The 17060-nt window shown below is 45.2% G+C and overlaps 1 protein-coding gene across 1 annotated transcript in view; it reads right to left on the bottom strand.

Moving 5' to 3' along the window:
* The window catches only part of Hpse (heparanase), a 40407-nt gene that overhangs the window by 1798 nt on the left and 21549 nt on the right, over positions 1-17060 (bottom strand). Inside the window, 8 exon segments of the mRNA NM_022605.1 lie at positions 3849-3995; positions 6033-6151; positions 8652-8766; positions 11475-11581; positions 11976-12069; positions 13368-13415; positions 14320-14488; positions 16881-17054. Coding sequence (NP_072127.1) covers positions 3849-3995; positions 6033-6151; positions 8652-8766; positions 11475-11581; positions 11976-12069; positions 13368-13415; positions 14320-14488; positions 16881-17054 — 973 coding nt within the window.

Genomic DNA, 17060 nt, shown 5'->3' with positions numbered 1-17060 from the left:
GCAGTGGGAGAGGATGTAACTACACTAGCCGAGAGTATGTGTGGCCTTTTACGGAAACGTGCACAGATCCGGTACCTATTTTATCCTGTTTTTTGAAACAGCATTGCACACTGTAGCTCAGGCTGGAACCCAGGCTAGTCTCAGACTTCTAGCAGTCTTCCCAAGTCCACTGTACTCAAGGACTTCATTTCTTTGTTTGTTTGTTTGTTTCTTTCTTTCTTTCTTTCTTTTGTTATTGCTAAAAACTGACGAGATGAGTTACTTTTATGCCATCTATGGAATTCACGTGTTACATGTACAACACTCATCACAGTGCCTGTACACAGTAAGCATTGTGAAAATATTACGTATCACCACTTTTCATACAAATGAGCGCACCAGGCCAGGCCTGTGATCCTAGCTCTCAGGGGCTGGGGTCAGGAGTTCAAAGTCAGCTCAGAATAAACAGCATATTCATGGGTGCAGGAGACCCCATTGCAAAAACCCCTAAAACGAAGCTAAACCTAAGGGAAGTAACCTATTCCCCATCCTCCTTGTAACATCTTGACATTTTTATTCTGCCTTTCTAAGCATATAAACACGTTTTACATGAACAAAAATGGTGTGTTTTGCATACCTTCTTAAAACTGTTTTTCATTTAATACAGCCTAATGTTTATCCACATCTTACAGTATTCATCCACCGCGTCGGTTTGACGGACACACAGAGTTCTATGAGTTCATCAGTGCTTTACTTAATCCTCTACTTTGAGATATTTTATTTCCAAGTATCCTGGGTTTTTCTTTCTTTTCTTTCTTTCGACAGGGTCTCTCTATGCAGACCTAGCTGACCTGGAATTCACTATGTAGCCTAGGCTGGCTCCTAACCTATGGTCCAACCTCCTCCTGTTTCTGCCTCTCGGGCACTGACTGGGATTACAGGTGTGCACTATGACGAGAGCCTGGCTTGTATTGTTTGCTCTTCAGGCGGTTTTTTATCTCATTTCTTGCCTAAGGCTGGATCTCACTATGTAGCTTGGGCTGTCCTAGAACTCATTTTGTAGATGAAACTGGCTTTGAACTCACGGAGATCTGCCTCTCTCTGCCTCCTATGCGGTAGGATTAAAGGTGTGCACCACCAGTCACACCTCCCATCCTTACTGGGATCAGTGGGTAAAAAGAAACCAGCTTCCACCTTTGTTAGCCTTTGTTAGATGCTCAACTCTGAGACCCGCAGCTCAGGACCTATGAACAACATGCCCTGATTGTGCCAGGCTGCCAAGTCTATAGCAAGGTCCGCAGGCCTTTGCTTCGTTTTTACACATATCTCACATCAAACTATAGATGAGGCGGGGAGGTTAGGAAGCCACAAGCAAAAATGGGTCTTGAAAAGTTTCTCTGCATGGTGGTAGTTAAGAGAGCGCAGCACCAATTGAAGGACTCTTTTGGCAAGGCCTATCTAAGTCCGAGCGTCGATTTGAGAGCTTCTGTACAAATCTGATTCCTGTGAATTAATAGTGCTGTGTAAGACACGAAGGCAGAGAGGTCCCATCTGCTCAGGCTGAGGCGTTTAATCTGCTGCACTTACAAATGTGTTGTGAGGATGCGTGTTTAAGCTGTTCAGCATTGAGGAGGGGGGTTCTCTGAGGGAAGTAACTTCTTGTGTGTTTTGAAGACAGTTACCTTGTTTTGTTTTTTTTTAGCTTTTTTGTTATTTTTGTTTTTATTTTATTTTTATTTTTTTTTCCCCGGAGCTGAGGACCGAACCCAGGGCTAGGCAAGCGCTCTACCACTGAGCTAAATCAAAACGGGAGGAAGAGGAGAAAAGTCTGTTAAGCTGCCCGTGAGATGCGGGCTCAGGGAATTATTCACCAGTAGATTTGGCAGAGCAGAGGATCCCCAGGCAATTCCTGCCGGACCTAACAGCCCGGATCTGATTTCCCAGAGCCACAAGGTGGGAGCACAGAGCTGACCTCCACATGCTATCCTTTGACCCCTGCGCTCAGGAATACACACACCACATGTATTTAGAAACAATCCAAGGGACTTATCAGGCTGGAGAGATGGCTCAGCGGTTAAGAGCACTGACTGCTCTTCCAGAGGTCTTGAGTTCAAATCCCAGCAACCACATGGTGGCTCACACCCATCTGTAATGGGATCTGACACCCTCTTCTGGTGTGTCTGAAGACAGCTACAGTGTACTTATAGATAATAAATAAACGTGATTTATCTAGAAACACATTTATGAAGTTTTTTTTTTTCTTACTCTAGTCAAAAAAGGAAGAAGGAGGAAAGGAGGAGGCAGAGAGAGAGAGAGAGAGAGAGAGAGAGAGAGAGAGAGAGAGAGAGAGAGAGAAGCTGCTTCAATGCTCCAGGAGACCCCCCACCCAGCCCTGTGTGTGGTGTTTTGTTCCACCCACACGCCCTTACTAGATCAGACTGTGCTTCAGCCCCTGTGGCTGTCCGTCGCCAAGAGGGGTATCTTTTCAGAACAAATAACCTTAATTTGGAAGGTATTCTGCACACCATAAACATCAAGCCAGCCACAAGCCCTTTGTTTACAATGGTGCACTGCCTACAAGATACGTTAAGGCAATGGCGGCACAGAGAGCGTGGGAGTAACCAACCAATAACCGATCAGACTTAAGGCCCACTCCATGAGGTGGAACCCACGCCTGACACTGCAGTGGTGACCAAGAGCCTGAGACTAGATAGCCCAGGGACCGAGGGTAAAGCCAAATAATACTGGCCTAACACAAACAAACAAAGACGTGGCGATCAGAGAACTGGATGCTAGTCTGCTGTATTTACAGATCAGCGTCATGTTTGCCCATGATCGGAGAAGCTTCTGCCGGCGGCAGACAGGAACACATACAGAGACCACAGCCAGACAGTGTGTGAGAGTGAGAGGCCTGGGAAGACTCAGCCCTGAACTGAAGAGGACGTCTCCCTCAAATCCCTCCCGTCAGAGCCAGGAAACTCGCAGAAAGACTCTAAGGGTCGGGGGGGGGGGGGGTATGGAGGACGCCATCCCTGAACAAAGCTTATCTGAACCCACAGGGACTGAAGAGGCTGCACGGGGCCTGCGCAGATGTGCGCTAGGTCCTCCACAGGGCAGAATACGGCTTCCAATTTAGTGGCTCCCGGGCCTCCTGAGTGCGAGAGGGAGTGGGTCTCTGATTCTTGTGCTTTGTGGGGGGACTCTTTTCCTTCCGTTGGTTTGTCTTCTCTAACTTTGATGCGATAGTTTCTGCTTCTATTTTATTTCGTTATATTTTAAAGAATGAATCAATGAATGCATGCATGAAAACGTAGCCGCTAGGGTAAAGGTTAACGACGGACCAGTTTTCTCCAGTAGAGAGGCACACCCAGTCTCCCTGGGTTGGGGGCAGGAGACAACAGACACCGTTTTGGGCATTGTTTCATTTTGTTTTCTTGGGGCCTTTGTTGTTGTACTGGTTTTTTGTTTTGAGAAAGAACTTAAAGCTGAGTGGGTAGAGAGGGAGACAGGGTCTGGAAGGACTTGAGGGAGGGTGGGATATGATCAAAATACATTTAAATTTAAGAGTCGTTTTTTAAAAATTAAAAAAAAAGGACTAAATAGACTGAATGGATCTTGATACGTGAAGAAATTTGGGGTTACAGATTTTGTCCTAGGATGGCTATTAGTTGGCGTCCATACCCTTCTACATTGGAGTTACACTTATATGAATAAGTATTCACATATGGGATTTCTGAAACTTAAAAGAAAAATATTGGAACGCGACGCTTACCCCTTTCTTCCCCTCCATAAAAAAAAAAAAAGTCTCCGTTGTGATAAATGCCAATAAGCTTACATAAAGTTTGCAACCAACCAGAACATTTACTCACTTGGAAAGCAGTCCGTCAGAACCGAAAGGCTTCAGCAGGTACTTATCCACCGGTCTGCTGAACATCGGAGGCGGCAGCTTCAAGTGCTTGGTGACATTATGGAGGTTCAGGACGTACAGAGTTAAATCTCCTTCCCGATACCTTGGGCTAAACGCAAACGGGTTAATCCAGTCACGAATGTGTCCGATGCAGGTGATGAAGAATTTGAACGTGCATGCGATCGGACACACTGAGTGCCCGTATTCACAACGGTGGCAGGACCTACGAGCATCCTTTCCTCGGATGATGTTGGAGCAATCGTGTGGCCCTATTTTGTAAACGAGAAAAGTACTGCTCTCCACACCACCACCTCCCGGGATAGGACTCTCTGCTCCTTTGTTACACGGGGCCCCAGAAGCCCATGGCCAGGGCATATGTTCATATATATTGGAAGGTTTAATAAGAATAAGATCTATTCACGTGACTTCACTGCAAACTATATAAACAAGAGCTATCCCTAGTCTTATCAAAAGGCTGAGCGGGACGCTGGTTAGAGCACTAGCTGCTTGTCTGGAGGACCAGGGTTCAGTCCTAACGTGACAGGTCACAACTGGTATACCTTCAGTTTCAGAGCTCATGCGCTCGTCTGGCCTCCACAGACACCAGGCACACACGTGGCGCACAGACATGTGCAGGCAAACACCATGCATGTAAAATAAAAACACTAAGACGGAGACAGGCCTGGGGAGATGGGTAAGCTGTTAAGATGCTTGCTTAATCTCCAGAAACCATGTAAAAAGCTGGACACGGTGGCTCATTGCTTGTCGTTCTAGCGATGGTGGGAAGAGGGAGGTAAAGACGTGACCCCCTCGAGCTTGCTGGCCCCACTAGCCTAACAAACCTGGCAAAGTTCCAAGCCTTTGAGCCTTCCTTCTCTAATAAAAGGTAGATGGGGTTGGGGATTTAGCTCAGTGGTAGAGCGCTTGCCTAGCAAGCGCAAGGCCCTGGGTTTGGTCCCCAGCTCCAAAAAAAAAAGGAAGAAAAAAAAGGCCCTGAGGAAGGACCCCAAAGAATGTTGGCTTCTATATGCACCACATGTATGTATATGCACACATATGAACATGCCCATATATAAGAACATACAAAATATAATAATCACACAAAATAAAAAAGATAATTAAAGGGTTGGAGAGATGGCTCAGTGGTTAAGAGCACCGACTGCTCTTCCAGAGGTCCTGAGTTCAATTCCCACCAACCACATGGTGGTTCTCAACCATGTGTAATGGGATCTGATGCCCTCTTCTGGTGTGCCTGAAGACAGCTACAGTGTACTTATATATAATAAATAAATAAATCTTAAAAAGAAAAAAAGAATCCTGCCTCTGCTTCTCAAGTGCTGGGATTAAAGGTGTGATTAAAACCACAGCCTGGGGTTGGGGATTTAGCTCAGTGGAAGAGCGCTTGCCTAGAAAGCGAAAGTCCCTGGGTTTGGTTCCCAGCTCCGGAAAAAAACAAACAAACAAACAAAAAAAAACCAAAAAAAAAAAAAACAACCAAACAAAACAAAACAAAAAACCACAGCCTGGCATGTTTTTTTTTTTAAATGTATTCTTTTTTTTTTTCTTTTCTTTTTTTCCCCACCCCCTTTTAAATGTATTCTTAATGTGTATGAGTGTTCTGCCTGCGTGTCTGCTGAAGCCAGAGCATCGAATGCCCTAAACTGAGAGTTACAAACAGCTTAAGTTGCTTGTGTGGGTTCTGGTACTGGAAATTGAACCTGGGTCCTCAGCTGCTGCTCTTAACTGCGGAGCAATCTCTTCAGCCCCTATTTCAGCAAGTGTGTGTGTGTGTGTATGTTCCTGTGCACACGCACACATATGCAAATGTGCTGTGATTACAGGTGTTCATGATGGCCACATCAGGCTTTTTCTACCCGGATGGTGGATGTTAACGCAGGTCCCCATGCTTCCAGGGAACATGTCCCCTCTGGAGCAGTCTCTCCAGCCTGCTAGCGATTTTTGAAGTCAGATCCTGCTATCATGAAGACAAACAGGAAGGGATAAAAAAGAACAGGAGTCCTATTCATCAGAGCTGGGGGGGTAACCAGAATGCTGGACGGGGAATTATGGGCCTCCCCAATCCAGAAGGAAGTTCTGTGCCTCCCCATCAGACTGCTGTTGGGAGAAGGATGTGTCCCATACGTACTGATAGACGTTCGTGCAGTGGAGGTACACTCGGAGTTTGCTTCTGTCTGGGCCTTTCACTCTTGACATTAACACCTTGGGACCTACCAGTTTCTTGAACAGGAGAGAGAGCCAGTAATCCTAGTTCATGGGGCAGAGGGTAGGGATGGAACAGAAAACAGGTCTCTGATTATTTTCTCATTTGTGTCATAACAAGCACAGCTATCGTATGAGTGTGACAATTACCCCAGGGATTTCCATGACCACAGTAAATGGGATAAGCCCTGAGCAGAATAAATCAACCATCACACTATTTCCAACAAGGAAACTGAAATATTGGCTAAATACATTCAAGTCATTCTCTTAGGAGTCAATCTTAGAAGGGCTGGGGACATGGCTCAGCAGTTAGGAGCAGCGGCTGCTCTTCCGCAGGACGAGGGTTCAGATCTTAGACCCTACACAGTGCTGCAGAACTGCTTGTAACTCACTTTCCGGGAAAGCAATGCCTTCTCCTGGCCTCTGAGCTCACTGGGTATGAAAGTTGGCCCACACATAAATGCAGGCAAAACACCCAGACATATAAAATAAAAATTAAAAACATTTTTAAAAACTATACCATTAAAATATCCTTAGAAAACAGATCTTCAAATGTTGTTTTATATGTTTGCTCAGTTACTTTCCGGTTTTCAAAGATAGGACACCCACACTTGGCTTCCATTGATATGGAGTAGAAGGTCAATGTCACGCTTCTTAGGGCAATGGCCATCATACCTTATGGTTTACACACACACACACACACTCACACACACACACTCACACACAGACATTCATACACAGTCACACATACACACAGACATACACACACTCACAGGCATACACACACTCACACATACAGATATACACACACACACTCTCACACATACACACACACTCACATACTCACACACACTCACACATACATACATAGACATACACACACACACTCACACATACAGACATACACACACACTCTCACAAATACACACACAGACATACACACATACTCACATACACACACACTCACACACTCACGCACACAGAATACACACACTCACACATCCACACACACATTTACACACACTAACACATACACACACACTCACACATAGACATACACTCACACATACACACACACGCACACTCACACACAGACATACACATACACTCTCACACATACACACACTCACACATACACACACTCACACTTACACACACACACACACACACACACCCAGTCATAACACACTCTCTCACAGAACTCACACATACACAAGGTAGAACGTTGGATAAAAGGTTAAATTTCCTCATTTAGCATCAAATATAGTATGAGATGGGCAAAAATAAAGTTTTATTCATAATACCTTGAAGATTATATATGTACATACATACATACATACATATTTTTTGAGACGGGGTTTCACTATGTAGCTCTTTACTGGATTAGAACTCACTATAGACCAGCTGGCTGCAGCCGGCTGGTATTAAAGACATGCCCCGCCACACCTGGTTCAAGTTGTGAAGATTATGGGTAAAGTAGTTAATTATTTGAATGGTGTCTTCTAAAACAAATACACAACCCTGGCATGCTGTAAGAGTTGGACAAACTTTATAATGTTATAACATAATTTGTTGTCCTTGTTGTTGAGACATGGGGTTACTCTGCTGCCTAGGCTGGCTTGAAACATTCTGTGTGACCTGGATGGCCTTGAACTCATGGTGATTCTCCTGCCTTGGCCTCTCAAGTGGGATTATTGGCAGGAGTCACCACACCTGGATATCATAAAAAGCTGTGGCTCTTTGCTAGTAACTAGGATAGCATTTACCACTCCCTCTCTCTCCCTTTCCCTCCCCTGCACCTCGAGTATGTGTGTGTGTGTGTGTGTGTGTGTGTGTGTGTGTGTGTGTGTGTGCAGGCACATGTTTTTGACAGTTTGTATGTAAGTCAGTGTGAACAACCTTTAATCCCAGCTCTAGGGAGGCAAAGGCAGGGGGGATCTCTGTGAGACAATGGCCAGCCTGAGGTACATAGTGAGTTCTAGGACAGCCTGAGTTATAGTTATAGTCTGAAAGTTCTTGTCTCAAAAAACAAAACAAAACAAAACAAAACACAAATCAAAATGCAAAAGCGTCTCCCCACACGGAGCCATCTTCCAGTCCTGGAATAGCAATTTTAGCTTTTCTTTGTTTGTTTCTTGTTTTTTGTTTTTCAAGACAGGTGTAGTCCTCGGTGTCCTGGAACTCACTCTGTATACCAGGTTGGGCTTGAACTCACAGAGATCCCCCTGCCTCTGCTTCCTGAGGGCTGGATTACCACCACCAAGCCTTTTTTTTTTTTTTTGGACAATATTTTAAAAATAATTCCTGAGTCTTAATTTCTGTTCTTGAGTCACAAAAAAAAAAGAAAAGAAAAAGAAAAAGAAAAGAGAAAAAAAAGAAAAAGAAAGAAAGAAAGAAAGAAAGGAAGGAAGGAAGATCCGAAAGGGTTCTTCTCCCAGCCACACATGGCTTGTTACTGAGGGCTCTGACTGTCCCCAGAAGGTTAGAGCAGGGCTGGGGGCAGACTTCCCTCTACTCACAGACCCAGGAGAGTAAGGTCACTTACGGGCAAGGGCTCGAAGTTTTCGTCCACTAAGTGGTAGTTGCCTGCTCCGAAAAACACCTGCCTCATCACGACTTCTATCCCCAGCTGGGCTGACAGGCCCAATTTATCCAGCCACCTGGGACAGAGTGACAAGAGCTCTCTTTAGGTTGGAAAACAAAGTCTTCCCATTCTGGTTACACGTGGATTTGTTCATCTAGGCGGGAGGAGTTGACAGGAAACGGTAGAAATGGCGTTAATTGAGAATAAGTCATTCAAATGAGACAGTGATGGGCGCACCCGCTCTCCCACACCACACGCTTGCCTAGAGTGACGTTCATAGGCTGGAGGAGTTTTCTGGAGGGCAAGACAACTTCTACAGAGTAGAATTAAATAGACAGTTCTTTATCCAGTGGTCTCAATCCTCTACCCCAAACACACACATATACACACACACACACACACAGAGAAAGAGAGAGAGAGAGAGAGAGAGAGAGAGAGAGAGAGAGAGAGAGATAGGAGAGAGAGAGATAGGAGAGAGAGATAGGAGAGAGAGAGATAGGAGAGAGAGAGATAGGAGAGAGAGATAGGAGAGAGAGAGAGGGAGAGAGAGATAGGAGAGAGAGATAGGAGAGAGAGAGATAGGAGAGAGAGATAGGAGAGAGAGAGATAGGAGAGAGAGATAGGAGAGAGAGATAGGAGAGAGAGATAGGAGAGAGAGAGAGATAGGAGAGAGAGAGAGAGAGAGAGAGAGAGAGAGAGAGAGAGAGAGGAGAGCGCTGTCAACAGTGACATCCAAAGTCAGCCACACACAACCACAACCAAAACGCTAGGATCATCTCCTCTCTCCCCCACACCTTCGGTGAATGGCAGACTCTTCTGTCTTCTCCTCAGCTCTGTGTGCAAACACTGAAGGCTCATGTTTGACTCTGCCTCATAACATGGAAGATGGTAGGGACAAAGGAGTAAGAACGGAAGTGGGCTCCAGGATGAAGACCGGGCAGCCAGATGCCAACTGGAAGCCACCCCAGCTCCAAAGCCACCAAATGTATGCAGTGGTCACCGAGCTGTCACAGCCAGTCCTGAGGTGCACAGGTCACCCTCTGAGTGCGACGTAAGTGTTTTAGGGCTGAGCTTGAGACTCTGCAAGGAAGCTGCATGCGCACTAAGTGTCCTCAGAGCCCAAACTCTGGGAGGACTTTTATCCTTGTCCCTCCCCTCCCCACCCTTCTTTCCTCCCCTTGTTTACCTCCTTTCTCTTCCCACAGGGGTTCACGAGGGAGCTGTGGCCTCTTGGAAAACAGCAAGCTTCCTTAGAGAAAGGACTCTCACGGCTTGGACCTTAAATGGTCTCCAAAGGCCTCGGCTTACGGTGCTTGTGTGAGGCAAGAAGGCCTAGCTGGAGGCCATAGATCCTTGGGGGAAGGGGTACCCGGTCCTCCTGGCTCCTTCTCTTTTGCTTCTGATCACCCATGAGGTGAGCAGTTTCACTACCATATGTGTCTGCCATTAACAGTCTGCTTCATAGACCCAAAGGCAACAGGACCAAGTGATCTGGGGCTGAAGCCTCCAATAGTGAGCCAAATAAACCTTTCCTTTCTTACATGCTTATCTCTGGTATTTTTCCACAGTGACAGAAAGATTACACAAATTCTTTGGCCTATTTTTCAAACACAATTGTTCCTTTCTTCCCTTCCTCCTCTTCCTCCTCCTCTTCCTCATCACCATCACCATTACCACTATCATCACTGTCATCATCTTCATCACCATTACTACCACCACCATCATCTTCTTCATCACCATCATCATCACCACCACCATCATCACCATCATCATCATCACTGTCATCATCATCACCACCGTCATCATCGTTACCATTGGCACACTGTGGGTGGATCTTGGGGCCTGTGAACCCTCTATTTATTTATTTATTTATTTATTTATTTATTTATTTATTTATTTATTTAATGTATACGAGTACACTGTAGCTGTCTTCAGACACACCAGATCCCATTACAGATTGTGAGCCACCATGTGGTTGCTGGGAATTGAACTCAGGACCTCTGGAAGAGCAGTCAGTGCTCTTAACCGCTGAGCCATCTCTCCAGCCCCAATCTTTTTTTCTTCTTTTTCTTTTCTTTTTTTTTTTTTTCGGAGCTGGGGACGGAACCCAGGGCCTTGCAATTGCTAGGCAAGCGCTCTACCACTGAGCTAAATCCCCAACCCCGCCTGTGAACCCTCTAGTGAGCTCTCTACCACTGACTTATATCTTCAGGCCTCATTTCATGTTTTTATTTTCAGACAAGACCCCTTAGTTGTCCAGCCTGGCCTTGAACTCACTCTGTAGTCCAATCAGATCTTGAACGTGCAATCCTCCTGCCCCAGCTTCCTAAGTAGCTAGAGTGACAAATGCATGTCCTCATGCCCGGCCAAACTTGATAAAAGAAATTTTATACTTGTTTACAATGGTTGTCTAGGGACACCAATTAAAGATGTCCGACACAGTTTAGCAAACCTTACATAAACATGTATGTGTTCTCACCTGCATGTATGTCTGTGCAGCCTGTGCATACCTGGTGCCCGTGGAAACTGTATGATAGCACTGAATCTCCTAAATGTGGAGTTACTATGTAGGTGCTGGGACTTGAACCCCAGTCCTATACATACAGCCAGTGTCCCTAACCACTGAGCCATCTCTCCAGCCTGGAAAACCACTTTTTTTCTAAGTCCCTGGCACACAATGTTAGGGCTCTACCTCGGAAACTGTACTGGATGCGGGTTTTGGCTGCCATTAGTGGATGCAGAAGAGCTGGAATCTGAGCCCGAAGGCCACACAGTGTCACTCACATAAAGCCAGCTGCAAAGGTATCGGACAGCAAGGGCGCTCCGCCGCCGTAGGCAGAGCTCGTCTCTCCCAACCAGACCTTCTTGCCAGGTGTCATCTCCTTAGTCACCTGAGGAACAAGGCCATTGCAAACAAGTCAATCACCTCAGTGCTGAGTGTGAATGGCACACAGAGTGTCGTGTCTCGGGGCTCATCTGTCCTGTTAGTTATAAATCCATCGGTAATCATGCAGGCCTTCGCCATTCTCTTTTATGGGCCTTCTAAGGTACAGAAGGAAGAGAAGTAAACATGGTCTATGATCGTCAATGCCACTGAAAGGCCATTAGAAGGATTTCAATTTCTAGCCATCACAACGAAATAAGATCCAATACTGAGGAGGAAACCAAGGAAGGAGACACGGTGCTCACTCTTTAAAATCAGGAATAGAATATGTCAATCCATAGACATCATCAGACCGTATCGTAGAGACTGGTGTGGCATGAAAAACTGAGAAAGACTATTACCTTCAGAATTTTTTGCACAGATAGGATAAAAGTGTCCAGGACATCAGAGCTCAGAAAATCTTCTTTGGTCGCAACTCGTCCATTCAAGTAGTAGCTAAATTATTCAGAAAAAAATGACAATTTACTCCCTGCTGTTCAGTCAGTTGTGAACCTTGTTCCTCTTCATACACTTTCTCATCATTATTACTTTTAAAATGGCAGTTCTTCCAGAGAGAAAGGAACACGGGGAAGGGACTACTTTATCCAAATAACTATGTATCAGAAGGGACTACTTTATCAAATAACTATGTATCAGTTCTTGTGGCTAAAAAGACAGGCCCAGTACAGGTACTCGGGGTTACTCATTCATCGGCAAGCAACTGGTTTTCCTGTTTCTGTAGCTCATGGCTCAGTTGGCTGCGTACCTCGACCTTTGTAAGAACCACCACATTATTTAAAACATTACATTTTTGTTTAATTAATATTAAAATGTTTGTATAATGGCATTCGAGATGCCACCTGTTTATTGAACTTTTAAAAGTCAATCCCCACTCAGGCAAAAACAACAATAAATACAACTGGAATTATTTTTTCAGCATTAAGAATTCTTATTCTTGGGTTGGGGATTTAGCTCAGTGGTAGAGTGCTTGCCTAGCAAGCGCAAGGCCCTGGGTTCGGTCCCCAGTTCCGAAAAAAAGAAAAAAAAAAAGAATTCTTATTCTTTTGGCTGGAGGTGGTGGTGCACACCTTTAAGGCCAGCACTTAGGAGGCAGAGGCAGCCGGATCTCTGAGTCTGAGGTCAGCCTGGACCACAGAGAGAATTCTAGGAGAGACAGGGCTGCACACAGAAACCCTGTCTCAAAAAACCAAAAAGGGGCGGGGGGGGAGGTGTGGCACAGAGACTTTGTCTCAAAAAAAAAATCAAAACAAAAACCAAACCAACGTCAGAAAAGAATCTCTATTAAAAAAAAAAAAACTATTTGTTTATTTAGAGACACAGTCTCAGCCTGTAGCCTTGGTTGGCCTGGCACTCAATGTGTAGACCAGGCTGGACTTGAACTCACAGAGATCTCCTGAGTGGTAAGATGTGCACCACCAACCACACCCAACTTTTTTTAAATTTGTGTGTGTGTGTGTAAATGTGCACCTGTAAGAGTTATACGCACATGTGTGTGTCGTGCCCTTGGAGGCCAGAAAAGGGTATTGGATCTCTTAGAGATGGAGTTACCGGTGGTTGTGAGCTGGGAACCAAACCCAGGTCCTCTGCAAGAACAGCAAGTGGTGCTTTTAAGCCCGAGCCAGGTCTCCAGCCTGTGAGCTGCCATTTGTAACTATGATTGCCTCACGAGGGCCTGGGGGAGGGCGTCAAACAAACCGACATTAATAATGGAGCACTGAGCTGTGAGTACTTACTGATGCCAGGTGAGAGAGTCAATCACTTCTCCACCAGCCTTCAGGAAGCTAGAAGAAAAGTCCCGTGTTGGTCACTTACCCTCAAACAAATGAGTGCCTCAGAAGAGCTTCATCCCCTGGGGAGGGCCAACTATGAGTCTCAGGCAGCACAAATATCTTAATCATACTTGGCATTTGCTCCAGAATCCTTGAATATTTCCTATTTTGGTAAACCATATAATTAAGCAGCAAGCTGTTTACCAATATGTGGACTACTGGGGCGTCTCCACCGGAGGAAAGGGGTTCCGCTTTCTTGCCGAGAGAGCAGCGAAAGCTAAGAAGGAAACCCCTGTCCCTCAGAGCTGAAGCCAGAGTCAGACCAAACAGGCTGATAGGAGACTCTAGGACATACATACAGCCCATAGCAATACCCTGCTCACGCCTGACAGAAGGCACATGCTCGACTACCTCTTTCTAGGACACTTTGGCTATTGTCAACAAATTTGGGACCATCTAATCTCAGTTCAGCGGGCTAAGTTCAAGTACACATTAATTTAAGCATTAAAAATAAAATAAGAAGGCTTCAAGTGGTGATGGCCTATACCTTTAATCCCAGAATCCAGGAGGCAGAGACAGGTGAATCTCTGAGTTCTAAGCCATCCTGGTCTATATAATCAGTTCCAGGACAGCCTGGAACTCTAACTTGAAAAACCAAGAGAAAAGGAGGAGAAGGAGGAAGTGGAGAAGGAGGAAGTGGAGGAGGAGGAGGAGGATGAAGAGGAAGAGGAGGAGGAGGAAGAGGAGGAGGAGGAGGAAGAAGAGGAAGAGGAGGAGGAAGAAGAGGAAGAGGAGGAGGAGGAGGAGGAGGAGGAGGAGAAGAAGAAGAAGAAGAAGAAGAAGAAGAAGAAGAAGAAGAAGAAGAAGAAGAAGAAGAAGAAGAAGAAGAAATTAGTTGTACACCCCCAGTTCCTACCTTCTCAGCAGCTTAACTGTCTTCCCTCGAGGCTGACCAATGTCAGGACCATAGAGTTTTGCGTTTTGGAAAGCTGACTTTTGTAGAAGTTTATGCAACTCCACAAAGTCTTCTCCTAGCTGCAACCCATCGATGGAAATCTGAGCTTTCTTCCAGAAACTGTTGGGCTCTGAAAGACAGCAAGTCTCACACTCACCTCTCACCTGAACATTCTTTCTTTCAACACAAGCCTACAGCAACAAAACGTTGTTCAAACTATAAAACCTAGAATCAAAAGTCAAGAAGAGTTATTAAAGACAAGAGCTTGGGGCTGGAGAGATGGCTCGGTGATTAAGAGCACTGACTGCTCTTCCAGAGGTCCTGAGTTCAAATCCCAGCAATCACATGGTGGTTCATGACCATCTGTAATGAGATCTGAGGCCCTCTACTGGTGTGTCTGAAGACAGTTAAAGTGTACTCATATATATGATAAATAAATAAATTTTTAAAAAAAAGACAAGAGCTTGGAAACCAACATTTGGGTCATGGCATGAGGGTGGGGTAAACAAATTCAAGTTACTAGTAGAGATGTTAAGCATTTGGAAAGTAGGTTACCTCCAGGATTTAGTAGCCTGATTTTTATTTATTCCCTTACAAAGAACAAGAGAAAAGCGAGGGCTAGGGACATTGTGCAATTGGTAAAATACCAGCCTTGCAAGCAGGGGTCCTGAATTTGAACCCCCAGACTCCATGTAAAAAAGCCAGACATGGTGGCTCATTTGTAAACCTAGCACTGGAGAGGCAGAGGCAAGAGGACCTCTGTGGCGTGCTCTCCCGCCAGCCTAGTCTACAAGGTGAGTTCCAAGGTGAGTGAGAGACCACAGCTTGCTCACACCCAAGGAATGACACTTTAGGGTGTTCTCTGGCCTTTGATGTTCATGCATATAAGCATAGCAGACAAGCATGTAAACACACACACACACACACACACACACACACACACACACACACACACAGAGAGAGAGAGAGAGAAAAAAAAGAAAACAAGAAATGAAAAGAACAGGCAGGGAGAAAACTATTATGTGTAGAACAGTGTCTGTCCGAACAGCGTGTGTTCATCAGATGATGGCGTTTTTGTCTTTGGGCCTCACATTTAGCTTTTCGACTGATGCATGGGGAATTCTTCTACAAATATTTTGAATAAATCTGACTAATCATTAACATGTTAGGTAGAACTTATACGTTCCTTGGGGCTGGAGAGATAGCTCCACGGTTAAGAACACAGGCTGAACACAGGCTGTTCTTTCATTTGGCCTGGACCCACCTGGTGGCTCGCAACTCTCTATAATCTACGCTGGAAACTTCCAGACAGCTTGAGCATGAAGTGGAAGTTGGAATGTGGTCGGGAGTGTAGTAAGTACTTTCTGCTGCAATGACTGAAAGCAGCTTGTGGAAGAAATAATTTATATTGCTTATTGTTTTAGAGGATATGTTTTATAGTGACCAACTCAGGAAGCTGAGACAGGGAGAGAGAGAGAGAGAGAGAGAGAGAGAGAGAGAGAGAGAGAGAGAGAGAGAGAGAGAGGAGAGAGAGGAGAGAGAGAGAGAGAGAGAGAGAGAGAGAGAGAGAGAGAGAGAGAGATGAGGTTATAAACCCTCAAAGCCAGCTCACAGTAAACACTTCCTCTAGCTAGCAAGGCCACACTACCTCCCCCAACCCTTCTTCCAGTAAAAGACCCAGTCTGCGTATACCTCAGCCTACGGGGACATTTCTCATTCAAACCGCCATGTGGATATTGCGTGACAGACTGAAAAACAAATGCAAGGGAGGGGGAAAATCAAACTGCCAGCCTCACCGTTTAAACAAGTCCAGTGTGCTAAGCACAAGAGGTTTAAAGGACTGCAGTGCTTATGGGAATGTGGGAGGAAGCCCAGAGCGATGGCTCCTGTAGGTTTTCTCATCTCATGACTACATGAAGGTGTGCCAATGAGATAGTCTGGCTGGTGAAGCATTTCAGAGAACACACAGAGCCGGAAGGACAGAACCAACCTCGAGAAACTGTCCTCTGACCTATTCATGGGTCTTCTGTGGCATGTGACCGTCCCCTATCACATATATCATATATATGATGACGACAACGACGATGATGTGATGATGATGATGCACATTTGAAAAAAGAAAGGAAGAAAGAAAAGGCAGACAGACAGACACATAACCAACACCACCAGCATTTAGGGTAGCAGTTAACAAAGTGCTTGTTGTAGAAAGCAAGAAGGCCTTAGTTCATATCCCTAGGACCCACATGAAATGCTTGGTGTAGTAGTGTGCCTGTAACCCAGCAACGGCTGGGAGGGACAGACAGAAATCCCAGGGCTCAGTAGCCAAAAACAACAACAAACAAACAAACAATCAAAAAACCAAAAACAAAAAAACAAAACCAAAACCAAAAAACAAAAACAAAACAAAAACAAAAAACCCAAACAAACAAACAAAAAAAAACTGCCTCAAAAAATAAGGTGGGGACTGATGGAATATAAAAACAGAAAATGCATTTATGAATGAAATGTTCCCGGATACATACCGTTGCCCAGTTCCCAGGAGATGTTATAACCCTTGGAAGAGCAGTAGTTGAGGAGAAGCTGGGCGTTGGAGCTGTTCCACCGCAAGTCTGGGGTTCTTAGTAACGCATTTAGACCAAAGATCAGGTCTAACCTCGAGCACTTAGCAAAACTGTAGAGCATGTCCACCGAGCTTCCTAAAA

This window comes from Rattus norvegicus, chromosome 14 (genome assembly GCF_036323735.1).
Source record: "Rattus norvegicus strain BN/NHsdMcwi chromosome 14, GRCr8, whole genome shotgun sequence".
NCBI lineage: Eukaryota > Metazoa > Chordata > Mammalia > Rodentia > Muridae > Rattus > Rattus norvegicus.
The sequence above is the reverse complement of the archived record's forward strand: the minus strand, read 5'-3'. Positions and strand labels throughout refer to the sequence as shown.